Source organism: Rhagoletis zephyria, unplaced genomic scaffold, assembly GCF_001687245.7.
Source record: "Rhagoletis zephyria isolate East Lansing unplaced genomic scaffold, Rhagoletis_zephyria_1.1 Rzeph_scaffold_07198, whole genome shotgun sequence".
In the NCBI taxonomy this organism is placed as follows: Eukaryota; Metazoa; Arthropoda; class Insecta; order Diptera; family Tephritidae; genus Rhagoletis; species Rhagoletis zephyria.
The window spans coordinates 3,725-16,468 of record NW_016164281.1 but is presented as its reverse complement, the minus strand read 5'-3'; the positions used below and the strand labels follow the sequence as shown (position 1 = coordinate 16,468).

Below are 12,744 nucleotides of genomic sequence, written 5' to 3'. Positions count from 1 at the left end.
TCTGTTACCCATTTTTCTAGCTTCAGGAACGCTTTCTGGGCTGTTTTGGGCACTCGCGGGCTCATGTGGAACAAACCTATTTGCTGTGTTTCCTTGCACAATGATTGGGACGACGACGTGATCCTGCAAGTAGTATAAAATTAGTGCTGCCAACCCCAACGAGAATGATCCCGATCGTTTCGTGTGAAATGATCGTGATACTGAATTGCATAACCCAAGGAAGCAACTATAATGTTCACTGTTTTGGTTACCCTGTTTTAAATCTAAAACTTGGCATCACTTTGCAGAACGTATACGTGATTTGTCTTGACAACGACGGCCAACTTCGCGTGAATTCTTTTGCATTTGACATTAAAATGGCTAACCGTGGAGGTAATCGTGCTCGTCAGGAAGAAGTGGATAATACCATTAATTACGTACAATGTGACGGCTTGGTAAGTTATAAACCGAGGAGAAAGTTATTTTCTGCATTTTGCACGTTAAATAGATTCGACAAATGCAGGTTTATTTGGCCAGGAGCTGCGCTGAAGTCTGCTTCATAGCGGCAGCAGTTGTCAAAATTTCACACGTTTGCGATTTGTGAGCAATAGAGAGAGCGCTCTTTAGCGTTGCCAATAGCGCAAATTAATTTGTTCTGTTGTTTAATTATTTACACCATGTATTTATTTAAAGGCTGTGATGAAAATGGTTAAACATTGCCATGAAGAATCGAGCAACATGGATTTGGCTCAAGGCGCACTGCTTGGTTTGGTCGTTGACAAGTGTTTGGAGATTACTAATTGCTTTCCCTTCCCCAAGAGCGGCGATGAGACTATGGACGAAGAAATGTATCAGTTAACGATGATGCGTCGTTTACGCCGTGTCAACGTTGACCATTTCCATGTTGGTTGGTACCAGAGTTCGGATGTAGGAAATTTCCTGTCAATGGCTTTACTCGAATCCCAATACCACTACCAGACTAGCATTGAAGAGTCGGTCGTTGTTATCTACGACACACAAAAGTCTGGTCGTGGTTTTCTTTGCTTGAAAGCCTATAGGCTTACTCCACAAGCCATTCAAATGTATAAAGATGGTGATTTTACACCTGAAGCTCTACGCAACTTGAAGGTGGGCTACGAGAGCCTTTTTGTCGAGATACCAATCGTTATTAAGAACTCTCCTCTGACCAATATAATGATGAGTGAGTTGAGTGAAATGTTGCCTGAAGAACAAGGGCAAAATTTCTTGGACTTAGGCACTGCCTCGGTATTGGAAAACCAAATGCGTTGCTTGATCGAACGAGTTGATGAACTGTACCAAGAATCAATACGTTACAACAAATACCAGCAAGTAGTGTTCAAACAAGAGACGGTAAGTGAATGAAATCAAACTTGCAAACAGTTATGATATTTGTTAATTTCAGGAAAAACATCGTGCTTTGGCCAAACAGGCTGCTGAAAATATTTTGCGCAGCGCCAAGGGTGAATCGCCCATTCCAGAAGAGGAGGTACTCAAACAGTTCCGTCCACTTCCTGTTCCACCTAGATTAAACGCAACAATCACATCGGGGCAAATCAACACTTATTCACAACATATTTCGCAATTCTGTTCGCAATCATTGGCAAAACTTTTTATCACTCAATCTTTACAAAACGCCAAAGAGACCAAAGAGTCCAAATAAATAAAGGATTATTTGGAAATTTCGGAAAGCAACATTGGCATATGTTTAAGAAACGCGTGATTTGAAATTAATTGTTATAGTAGAAGAAAAAGGTAAACTGAATTGCCATCATATGCAAAATCTGGGAGAATATACTTTGATCACAGAACAAAGGCGAAAAAGTAGCATTTTTATTTCCAAATCTGAGTTGAATAAGTTATTTGTGGTTTAATAATAATAAAATGTTGGCGATTACACCTTTGCCAAGTGGATAATCTCCACTTTGTGAACCTACAGTTTTACGTCGTTACCCAACGTCAAATGCTATTAAGGAGCGGCTTTTTCCAAGGCAGAATTACACAGTGGTTTTCTGTACCCTCGAAATTAAATGCGAACTATGCGATATACATTTTTAACATGATGTTTTTCTTTGCACCTTTCAAGAACAGCATACCAAAAAGTTATGCCGTAGGTCCCCTAATTTGCATTAATTACCCCAAACAACTTTTGATGAGATAGTCAACTTTTAATAGAGACAACAACAGTTTATAATGCGAACTTGGCACAGGGCGTAGGCAACTGGCTGAGTCAGCTGGGGTCGTCGGTTCGAGTCCCGCTGAAGAAGTCTAGTGAGGAGATATGGTGATCTCCGAAATAGCTATCACTTCCAGCATTTATAAATTATTGTTAATTTTTCCACAATAGTTTTCATTAAAAAACGGCCTCAAGCTCAATAAAATAATTGAATTCAGACACTTGGAAAATAGAGTCTCGATATTGCGAAAATCGTATCTATTACATTTTTAGTATATCCATTAAGTAGATTACCGGCAAAAAGTGATGTGTCAAGATAGAGCTTTTTACCCAAAATATGTATGGCTGCACTGGAAACCCAGCGGGGACTTACATTACGCCCTATGTTAAATTTCTGCTGATTGGCAGCTCTGCAAGCAAAACCAGTTGATTTCTTATAAAAAGTAGAGATGGGCGAGTCCGAGATGTTTAAACGATCGAGAATCGTCAATCGAGTCAATAATCGACTCGCTGCCTGACCGTGCCATCGAGATGTTTTTCGATTGTCTCGAGTCTACTGAATTATCGCCGACGAGATCGTTAATCGAGCGTTATTTTAAATATACATACATATTTACATATCGCTTACAAATCGTCGCCTGGGTAAAAGATTGTCGTATGTTACGCACGAACGTATGACGCCCACGACAATCTTTTACCCAGGCGACGAAATTTAAATCCTAAAAGTATTGTTCGGAAGTTCAAATTTATACTGATTGAGAGATTGTTGGGTGTCCAGCCTAAGAAAAATTTACTAAAAATAACGTTTTTGTGTTTAATTACTATTCTTAACATTAAAAAACGTAATTTTATGTCTTTATAAAATAAAAATTAAAAAACAATCCCTAGAAGTCTGTCCTCCCAATATTTACTATCATGGATCTCATTTATTTGTTTACCAACCAACAAGGATATGCTTATTTGTTTTTTCGTAGTAAATATACATATGTATTGTTTGAAAGTCCATTTTTTCGCGCTTCGTACTGAAGGTGTGGCAATTCGTCTACGAAAAAAACCATCGAGAACAATCGACTAAAACATCTCGGACTCGCCCACCACTAATGAAAAGTGCGTTGGAGCCTTGGGTAATAACGCAATTTTTATAGCGCTAGCGCGATAACGCCGGCGCCACCTGTAGGGTCAGCGTACTAAGCGCAATAGCGCAATGTGCTGATTTGAACACGGCGCCATCAGAGGGTCCCCACAGTAGCCGTCGTCCCACCTGAGCCCAACCGAATTTAATTGCTAGGAATGTATGTAGTAACTGCCCCGATATTTTCATCATTCTGGAGTGAAATCTTTAAATTTGCCCAGATACACAAGTTTCACCACTCAGAAGCAAAAACAAAGTATGCACGTGTGATTTTTCAAAGAATTTAGGCGAATTGTGTGTGTGTCGTCATGTGTTTCGGGTGTTAATGCGCTAGCGCTTTTCAAATATTTGGTGCTGGCGCGGGAACTCCGGCTACGGTGTTAGCGCAATTGCGCGGCGAACCGCAGTGTTACCCATACCTAGCGCGTTGATGGTTAGATTCTTTTTCCGGTTTTTGTTTATTAAATATTTGAACCACAGTATAGACAGTAACCAACCTTTTTGGGTTGTTGTTGTAGTAGTCGTTGTTGTTGTAGTTATATTCACTCCTGAGGAAGGCACGGGGTTGTGTGCTGCTATTTAATGGCCTTCCTCAAACTTTTTCTTAGATATCAGGGTTGTGTGCTGCATTATTATTAGATAAATAAATTTAAGCATTTGACAAATCGTGATTTTATTAAAAGAAAATTATAAATGGTGTTGAAAAACCAAACAAACGCTCGTGCGAAAGCTCTATTTTTGTGTCTTGTTAAAATTTATACATGGCGTATTGATGGTAATACAAGCAATGTATTCTTTTGTGGATTTTATGTTACTTGAGAATTTAGACAACGTGCGAGCTGCCAGGTTCTGTTATCAATATAATTAACACAAGCTTTTTCGCGTAGTTGCCTTTCAATAAATAGAATAAACAAATATTCGCAAATAAATTGGATTTATTTTATAACTGACAACTAACGTACGCTTTTTGTTCTTTTCTCCATTTTGATTTTGACTCTATTACCGCCAACAACTTTATGTGTATACATATTTACAAGCTGTCAAAATTTTGCGTAGTCACACGAGCTAGGTAAAAACTATGGCATTCTTATTCACAAGGAGAAATCTCAAAATTTTTGTTTGGTATTTCCAAATTTTCTCTTTAGTTTCTCGTTGAGTTAGTAATTTCATGTCAATTAGTAGAAAAGTTCCATGATGTATACCATTTTATGTGGAATTATTCAATAAATTTCGTTTTACAACATACTTTTTGAAACTATTTGAAGGTAATTATTTTTTGTTTGTTAAAAGCAACCCTGCGTGCTTGGAAGGCGTGTGTACCAATAATTTCACCCCTAGCATATTCATCCCCGAGGAAGGCAGCCGCCAAATTCGCCGAAGGTTGCTTACTGGTTATATTGTGATTTGAGTACTTTATTTTTCCGGCTTAAAGGCAAATAAAATGGACGAGGAAGAGTTCCTTTTGTGTCCTTACAATAATTCTCATCGAATTATACGCTACCGGATGCCAGGTCACATGATGAAATGCCGGAAAAGTTATAGTGGACCGCCACTGGAGCAGTGCATGTATAATGCAACACATTTGGTGCCGATTGGAACGATGGACGACCATTTGGAAAGTTGCCGCGACTATTACCAATTTCACAACACAGTTTTTGAGAAATTGGCGGAAAGTTGCAGACCGCACGATTGATATGAAAATGCGAGTGATTCACAGGATGCGAAGTTCCGATTTACCGATAGGTGGCATACACAGTGCGTCCGACTCGCGAGTCATTTGTGTACTTGTTGACTCGCCTTCGACTACACACAGTTGAATCAGTTTCACAAACACATCCTAACCATCTCACCAGTCTGACGCACTGTGTATTCCGCCTATAAATGGATAAAGGTTTTTGACACTTTTATAGTAGCTTGCTATAAATATTTACATTCAATTCATATTACATTAATATAAATATTATTAATAGTAATTAATATTAATATTTACATTCAGTTCATATTAAAACATGTGGGAAAACATTAAACTGCAAAAAAAAACGAAGGGGACAAAATTCGTTATATCTACCCGACGCTTTTTCAAATAATAAAATTGCAGCTTATTTGACAGTACTTTGAAAGTAATTTATTAGTCATTTAAGTTAATAAGTCTACATAATTCTTGTAACCTATTTTCATAAAAAATACTTTCAAATACGATTATTATGGATAAGTCTCAAATCAACGATCTGCTTATGAGATTAAAGTGGTTAACAAATGTATTTTGAAGCAAATATGAATTTTATCCTTTTGTGAATTTAATTTTTAACTTAAAGTTTTGTGAAATAAAGCTTTACCTATATAATGACAACCAAGGTGCTATTTTAATATTATTCGACCTAACATACGCCAACACATACAATGTTCAAGCAAAACTTACATATACCTTACAATTTTATATTAAAATCTACATTTATAGGTATTAGCACTGATTATTATCTTTACATGAGCGAGTGAGTTAGTTTTTAATGGTACTGTTGTGGTACTCTTCACCACTGTATACGCTACACTATGTCCATCTCCAGATCCGTTTCGCCATCAGAGTCAAGAAGCTTCCGCTTATCTTGCGATGCCTCGTTCAGGCTTATCAAAGGACGCACTTTTCCTGTATTCACAACAGGGCTTTGCGAGTATAAATATATAGCAAATGATACCACTGCAATGGCCATCGCTGTATTGATATAAATCGGTATAGCGAAGAGAAAATAACAAAGTACAGCTGTAAACATTAGCTCTAATGCGCTTGCAAAAGTCTTCACAATAGAATTCATATATTTCAAAAAGAAGCTGGTAACAATACCGATGGCCGCATTGTTTACTATAATAATGATTACATTAAATCGCCAAATAGCTCGTAGGCTATCTGCTGTGAAAGCGCCAGCCAACTGACCATTTATCAGCAATATTAGCGCATTGCAAATTATGGAATCGACATACATAAAGACATTCTGTACAAATATGTTGACATCAGCACCTTTGTCCTTCAGCAAATATTCGTTGTAAACACCAGCAAGACACGAAAATATCGTTTGTGCCAGTATGAGTACGGCACTGAGACTTAGGTCGAAACCGGTCATATTTTTTCCGCTTACCCTCGATACAGAGGCTGATGTCCCATTTAAGTTCGCTTGTTGCACTGCAGCAGCTTCACTATCGTCATTGGTATCTCCATAGAACTTGTTCAAATTAATTTGCTTTAACATACATCCGAGTGTGAGTAGTAAAAGCGAGATCCATTGGCGGCGCGTCAAGTACTTCTTAAAAATTATCTAAAATATAAAACAACGGAGTTGATAGTATATATGACAAGCGATTGTGACAAGAATAACAACTTGGCAAGACATTAAAATCGTAATATAAGACAGAGGTAAGCAGCTCATTTCGACCATTGAGTTGTTATGATTTAGTCATCCGGAATGTAAAATATAAAATTAATACTAACCTGAAATAGTACGCCAGTGATAACAACACGTAGCTGCAGTAAAAGGTAATACGTTGTTGGGTCAAACGTGGATAAGTTGATAAAAGCCAAATTGTTGTAAAGGCAATAGAGAAACGCGGGTACAAAGTAAAGCATCATGACATCTGAATCCTTCCGCACATCGCGTAGCAGACTGGGTAAGTTTCTTCTATTTAACAAAATAAAAATGTATGTAAGTACGCCTTATACTTTTGGAGTTATTAAAAACGTCGGATGCATATACATATGCATATTGGATATGTATACATACTCCCTGCAATAGAGACTGGCAGACACAAGTAGTTTCAGAACTTCCGTAAGTAGCACCACAGTCACTGTGTTGTAGCTGTAGGAGTTATTGGCTTCTTGGGAAGCGGTTACAAATATTCCTGTAATGTAATTGCATATGTAAACATATCAGTTGTCGTAAAATGATAACCGTACATACCTTGACCAATGAACAACGATATGTAGAGTAAAAAAATGACGAACGTAAGCTTTGTTGGAAACATCTCACGCCAATTAACGCCCATTTTGCTTTTTGAACAAGAATTCTACGAGCTATTCCCTAAACATGTAAAACTCAGTATGTTATTATTCATGTATTTTTGATAAACTATTGCAGTAAGTTGCGACTACAATGTTTATCTTAAAAGATTTTTTTGTTCTATTTCCGCAAACGCGCCGCCACTCTGCTTCACACTCTTTTAGTACACCACCTTATATAAACTCGCCTTGACTCTATTTCATTGTGCATATTTAAGCACACTGCTTTATTTAGGAATTAGTTTACTGCCGCAAATTTAATAATTGAAAAGCAAAAGGTTCTTTCCCGTACAACCCGGACCGGATCCGGTAATTAGAGAGTAAGCGAAAAATTTGCTCTCAAAGGAAAAATCAGGCGAATTTACAAATTCGAATGTAGGTGCGTTCGTTTAAAATCTCCAGCAGAAACCAACCAACTGCCAAATTTCGGCGAAATGTCATCTGTTCTCTCACAAGAGAGAAATATCCAAAATAGTACGCGAACAGAAAATTTGCAGAAACTTGCAAGTTAGACGAACAGCTGATATAATTTTTGTTTACATACAAAAGTGTAAAATTTAAAACGTACGAAAAGCCATCGCAAAGTGTTATACTGACACAGTTTATTGATTAAACAAATAACTACTTATTTCTTACAAGTTTAATTAGTCGCATTTTGTAATTTTTATCTTCCAAACCATCAAATTCAATTTTGTGATTTGCGTAAATGCCAACCAGCTGTTTTTGATCAGCTGTTTTCCTGTTGGCAAATTGCTGTTGGCAAAAATTTTTCCAGCAGAAACCAGCAGCTTCCCCTCAAAATGAAATGTCACTTTGCTCTCTCAATTTCCCCTACTTTGCAAGTTTTTTGCGTACGCGAACGCAAAAACTTGTAAGTTTTGGTTAAACATGAACAATTAACAGCTACGCGAACGAACCTTGTATAAATTCGCCTTGGCAGCTCGTTTCCAGAGAACAATGTTAAATGTTCTCTGCTGACACCACCTTGTATAAACTCGCCTTGGAATCAGCTGACTTTTGGCAGAGAACGTAAATTATTTACGATCTCTATTTATTGCACAGTACTGCCAAATTTTGCTGTGCGAGTACAGTGTTGCCCAACGCAACCGACGCTAGCACCTCATTAGAATAAATATTAAGATTTTTGTATTGCAATCGATATTTCGTCGGTTGTTCTTTAATATTCGTCCATTTTTAACGTTTGGTCGTTAGCCAAATATTTATAACTAATTTTTTCAAATTTCACTTTACGTAATTCCAGTAATTAGCACCCGCAACAGGGTTAATTATTATTGCAATCGATAGTTCGTCGATTGTTCTTCATTGTTCGTCCATTATTAAAGTTTGTTCAAAATACAGACAAATTAAAATATTGAAACAATGTATTTTTTGTTTCGTTTGGTGGCACACTAGTTTTACTACACTAGATTCGTTCGTTTTGGAAAGAAGAACACTTTCGTCGTTTAATTTAACATTTTGAAGTAACGTAAATTGTTAAACTAAAAAAAATAGCAAAATTTCCAAAATTACAAAATAGCTGTGACAGATATTCTGCATGCTGCCATTTTTTTTTCTTGATTTCGTGTTAAACTCTTGAAACTCCACAGATACATATGTAATACATATACATATTATGTATATTGTCCACTGCTTTCCATATGAACATTCTATTTGAAAACTTCCCAAAGTTATTAAAATAAAAAAACAACTATGATTTTTTCGAGTGACAATAAAAAAATGAGTAATTTCGGTGCTTTTTCGTCTAAATAAACTTCCTAAGGCTAAAGTGGTTCAATTCCTTGATTTATTTTTTATTGTACCTGTTTCTGGAACTCAATTGATTGAAAAAGGATGGACCGCACTGTATGAAAAGTCACCCCTGCCACACCTCACACCCTCAGATTCCTTGGGATCTGTTTGAAAATAGGGGAAATTTAGACTTTTTGTACTCTCTCTAAGCAATAAGCATTATTTTGCATTTCTCGTAAAAAATGGTGGAATAAAAATTTAATAATCTTAATATGAGAAACGACAAATGAAAGCTAACAAAATTCTACATAGACGATTTTTTTTTTATGAAAATAGAAGAAAAACACTTTAACAAGAGAAAAATTAAAAAAATAACTGGCTCTGTGTCAAATGTTTGCCTTTATGCTAAAGCCAGTACTTTGTACTTTTTTGTATGAAATAGGTGTAGGAAATAAAGTTATTCATGCGCCATGTCGTACATGGCCGTACTCGTACATAGTCGTACAGTGTTAGAGCCTCCGCACACTGTAGGATTTATCGGCCGACGATTTAGTGGGGCGCACTTGAAAAGTCTGTAGTGTGCGGTAGGTCTTAAAGTTTGATTTTATTTTCATTCGCAATGCAAACTTAAAATGAAAATATCTTGGGAAAATTATTTTATCTAGAAAAACAGTATACCGAACCGTAATCTACAAATTAAGCTTACGTGTCTCGACATTTTTGTGGCCTTTTAGCATTCCTAAAGTGTTATTATTCAAAAGCGCCGTTGTGACACCTAGTGCGGAACTTAAATATTAGGTGCCATTTGGACTAAATTAGGCTCAGTTTGGCAGGCTTGCTTCTCACGCTGACATTCGGATCAATCAACAGATGAAAACGCTTTGCGTTAAGAAAAAGAAACTTGCTGAAAGAGCATTGATGCCAAAGAGCACATATCCTTATACCAAAAAAAAAAAAAAACGTTTTAAAAGATCAAGTGTCTAAACTCAACTGAAATCATAACAAAGCTATGCGGAGTGAGCTGGCACCCAGGCATATTAGTTTATTTTTCAAAATCAATAATTTAAGTGATATCACGCATTCGACCCCTCTGCTGAAATTCATGTATTTATGCAGAGGTTGGTAGAATAAATTGAAAGCGAATAAATTATCGCACTACCAGCTTGACCAAGCCTAAGGAGCTTAAAGTTAAGCAAGTTCTTTAGATACATCGCTGGACGTTTAACTGGTTGGCTGCCGGAGTGTCTGTTTGCTTGTCTGCTTTGACGCTCGACTCGACTAGCAAACTGTCTCTTTCCTAAATTGATTTCTGTGAAAGTTTTGCCTAAAAGTTTCTTCCGAAAACTTGCAACGATTACCACCAAAAATATGCCACGCAATGTGACGCCATCGGACACTAACGCAACAGCCGCCACACAGTGGTCAGAAACGATAATCTTGAAGGAAAACGAAATGATTTAACGAATTCCGTTTGCATGAGTTTTTATAACATTTAGTATTTAGGTATATTTTTGGTCTCTTCTTACATATTAATATAAAATGTTAAAAATTAAAAATGGCGGATCCAATATGTTTTTAAAAATGTTTTCCATTTTATGAAATTCTTTTTGCAATATTCCAAAAATTCACAATTGAAATTACGAGTATCAATTCAAAAATTTGTCAGTGAAATAGATATAAAAGAAATAATGCCTACCGCGAAATAGAACCTGTCAAAAAAAAATCTCAGATCGTTATATGGCATGCAGACGTACATATTTAGGCGGACTCAAAGTTTATACGGGTGAAACAATAAAGTATGATAACACAGCAGTCTAAAAACATACATAAATACTTTCAACGGCATTCATAAGCAAAAAAAATAATACTTTACAAAGATCATTTTTAATCAAAATTTCTTGCATTCATAAAGTTAGAATTTAAGATTAATGTTGATATGAAAAAACGAAACCAATTGGCATTTCTTAGAGACATATGACGCACTTACCTGACATTAATGCTGCCACTAATGTGTTGCAGTATCGAAAGGAAAAAATTTTGAATTTGACACTTCACCAAAAATCACAAATGTCCCACTAGATTACCGTTTCGGAACACTGTGCGCCAGTTGCTTATGTATGTATGTATGCAGTGATAGCTGATGTTGTTTTTGTTTGTTCTGCATACACAATTAATTATAATTGACTATCTCAGCCTCTGTCGCATCATTTAAGAGACAAAAAGTCACATGGAGTGGCATAAACCCGTCTCTAAGGGGAAATAAAGAAAGCTTGAAGAATTATTTGCTGAGCACTATTCAGTGTTAAGTGAAACTTTGCCAAAGTTACGTTGCGCCATAGCTTGNGCATCATTTAAGAGACAAAAAGTCACATGGAGTGGCATAAACCCGTCTCTTAGGGGAAATAAAGAAAGCTTGAAGAATTATTTGCTGAGCACTATTCAGTGTTAAGTGAAACTTTGCCAAAGTTACGTTGCGCCATAGCTTATTTTTCACATGAACTAGTGTGTGTATTTGTACATTGGGGTGGTCCTTAATTGTAGGAAGCAAATTTTTACATCAGATTTCCTAAGCCTCAACCCCTACGTCGATGGCACTATAGTCACTTATGAATTTTGGTCCCGATTGGAGACGCGTAAGGNCTAAGCCTCAACCCCTACGTCGATGGCACTATAGTCACTTATGAATTTTGCTTCCGATTGGAGACGCGTAAGATGTGTCGCACAGGGGGCAAAGTTCAGATTCCTCCATTGAGACTCAAAAAATTAAAATTAACTTTTTTTCATCTAATATCCTAAATCGATACTACGTAGTCGAAGATATCACATATAAATTTTTGGCCACGATTGGTGTCAGTAAAGGCGTGTCGCACACGGGTCAAAGTTCAGATTACCTTATGAAAACGTCTTAACCGAANTAATATCCTAAATCGATACTACGTAGTCGAAGATATCACATATAAATTTTGGCCACGATTGGAGTCAGTTCAGGCGTGTCGCACACGGGTCAAAGTTCAGATTACCTTATGAAAACGTCTTAACCGATATTTTCGACCTTGGGAGTATCGACTTTTGGTATTAAATGAAAATATTATTTTTATGATTTTGACTCTGCATAGAGGCATGTGACCTTGTGACACGCCCTAACCGTCTCCAATAGGGATTAAAATTTATATGTGATATCTGTGACCGTGGTATTGTCGATTGAGGGATGAGACTGAAAAAAATCGTCCACTTGATTTTTTTAAGAACCGCCCTAATGTGCATACATACATATTCCGTATATGTATATAAATATACATACATATCTGTTTATGGTCCAGATTGTGAAATATTTCTGAAAATTCTTGTGTAAACTTTGAGCCAAAGTTTATTTGTTGATCGAAGATTTAGAGCAAGAAGACTTTCGGGTTAAAAGGTTTAAAGAGGCACGAGAAATAGAAATATTTACCTGCAGGAAAACCACCACTCTCCTTCCAAAGTAAGCTAACGTGGTTTCCTAAGAAAATGAAAATATATATCCGTTTATCGGCATTTGCAAACTAATTTTCGACAACTTTTGCACGTCTTATTTTATATTATATTATTTATGTTTGCGCGAAAGGAGATTTTTGGATTTTTTGATAGCGCATCATTTCCAAAACAGAT

General features: G+C 36.6%; 2 protein-coding genes across 5 annotated transcripts; one reads left to right on the top strand and one right to left on the bottom strand.

The window, feature by feature from the left end:
* Positions 1 to 316: 316 nt before the first annotated feature.
* Positions 317 to 1,821, top strand: eIF3h (eukaryotic translation initiation factor 3 subunit h). Its single transcript, XM_017629926.1, has 3 exons — positions 317 to 434; positions 673 to 1,350; positions 1,403 to 1,821. Exons 1-3 carry the CDS (start codon positions 357 to 359, stop codon positions 1,658 to 1,660), a joined length of 1,014 nt encoding a protein of 337 aa, XP_017485415.1. The 5' UTR covers positions 317 to 356; the 3' UTR covers positions 1,661 to 1,821.
* A 3,583-nt stretch (positions 1,822 to 5,404) lies between these two features.
* senju (UDP-galactose transporter senju) lies at positions 5,405 to 8,346 on the bottom strand. 4 transcript variants are annotated; one of them, XM_017629925.1, is made up of 5 exons: positions 8,268 to 8,346; positions 7,253 to 7,372; positions 7,076 to 7,193; positions 6,787 to 6,973; positions 5,405 to 6,613 (listed from the first exon to the last, which is right to left on the bottom strand). In XM_017629925.1, the coding sequence occupies exons 2-5, from the start codon at positions 7,335 to 7,337 to the stop codon at positions 5,849 to 5,851; spliced, it is 1,155 nt and encodes a 384-aa protein (XP_017485414.1). In that variant the 5' UTR covers positions 7,338 to 7,372; positions 8,268 to 8,346; the 3' UTR covers positions 5,405 to 5,848. The 4 variants fall into 4 exon arrangements, with proteins under 4 accessions (XP_017485414.1, XP_017485413.1, XP_017485412.1 ...); XM_017629924.1 differs by lacking the exon at positions 8,268 to 8,346 and adding an exon at positions 7,524 to 7,703; XM_017629923.1 differs by lacking the exon at positions 8,268 to 8,346 and adding an exon at positions 7,539 to 7,703.
* Between the last annotated feature and the right edge of the window lie 4,398 nt (positions 8,347 to 12,744).

Bases quoted from the DNA above. Each gene is read 5' to 3' on its own strand.
- eIF3h (XM_017629926.1), top strand. From the start codon at position 357: ATGGCTAACCGTGGAGGTAATCGTGCTCGTCAGGAAGAAGTGGATAAT. The intron at 435-672 runs GTAAGTTATAAA...ATTTATTTAAAG, and splicing joins ACGTACAATGTGACGGCTTG to GCTGTGATGAAAATGGTTAA. The intron at 1,351-1,402 runs GTAAGTGAATGA...TGTTAATTTCAG, and splicing joins TAGTGTTCAAACAAGAGACG to GAAAAACATCGTGCTTTGGC.
- senju (XM_017629925.1), bottom strand. From the start codon at position 7,337: ATGGGCGTTAATTGGCGTGAGATGTTTCCAACAAAGCTTACGTTCGTC. The intron at 7,194-7,252 runs GTATGTACGGTT...ATTACATTACAG, and splicing joins ATCGTTGTTCATTGGTCAAG to GAATATTTGTAACCGCTTCC. The intron at 6,614-6,786 runs GTTAGTATTAAT...TTTATATTTTAG, and splicing joins TCACTGGCGTACTATTTCAG to ATAATTTTTAAGAAGTACTT.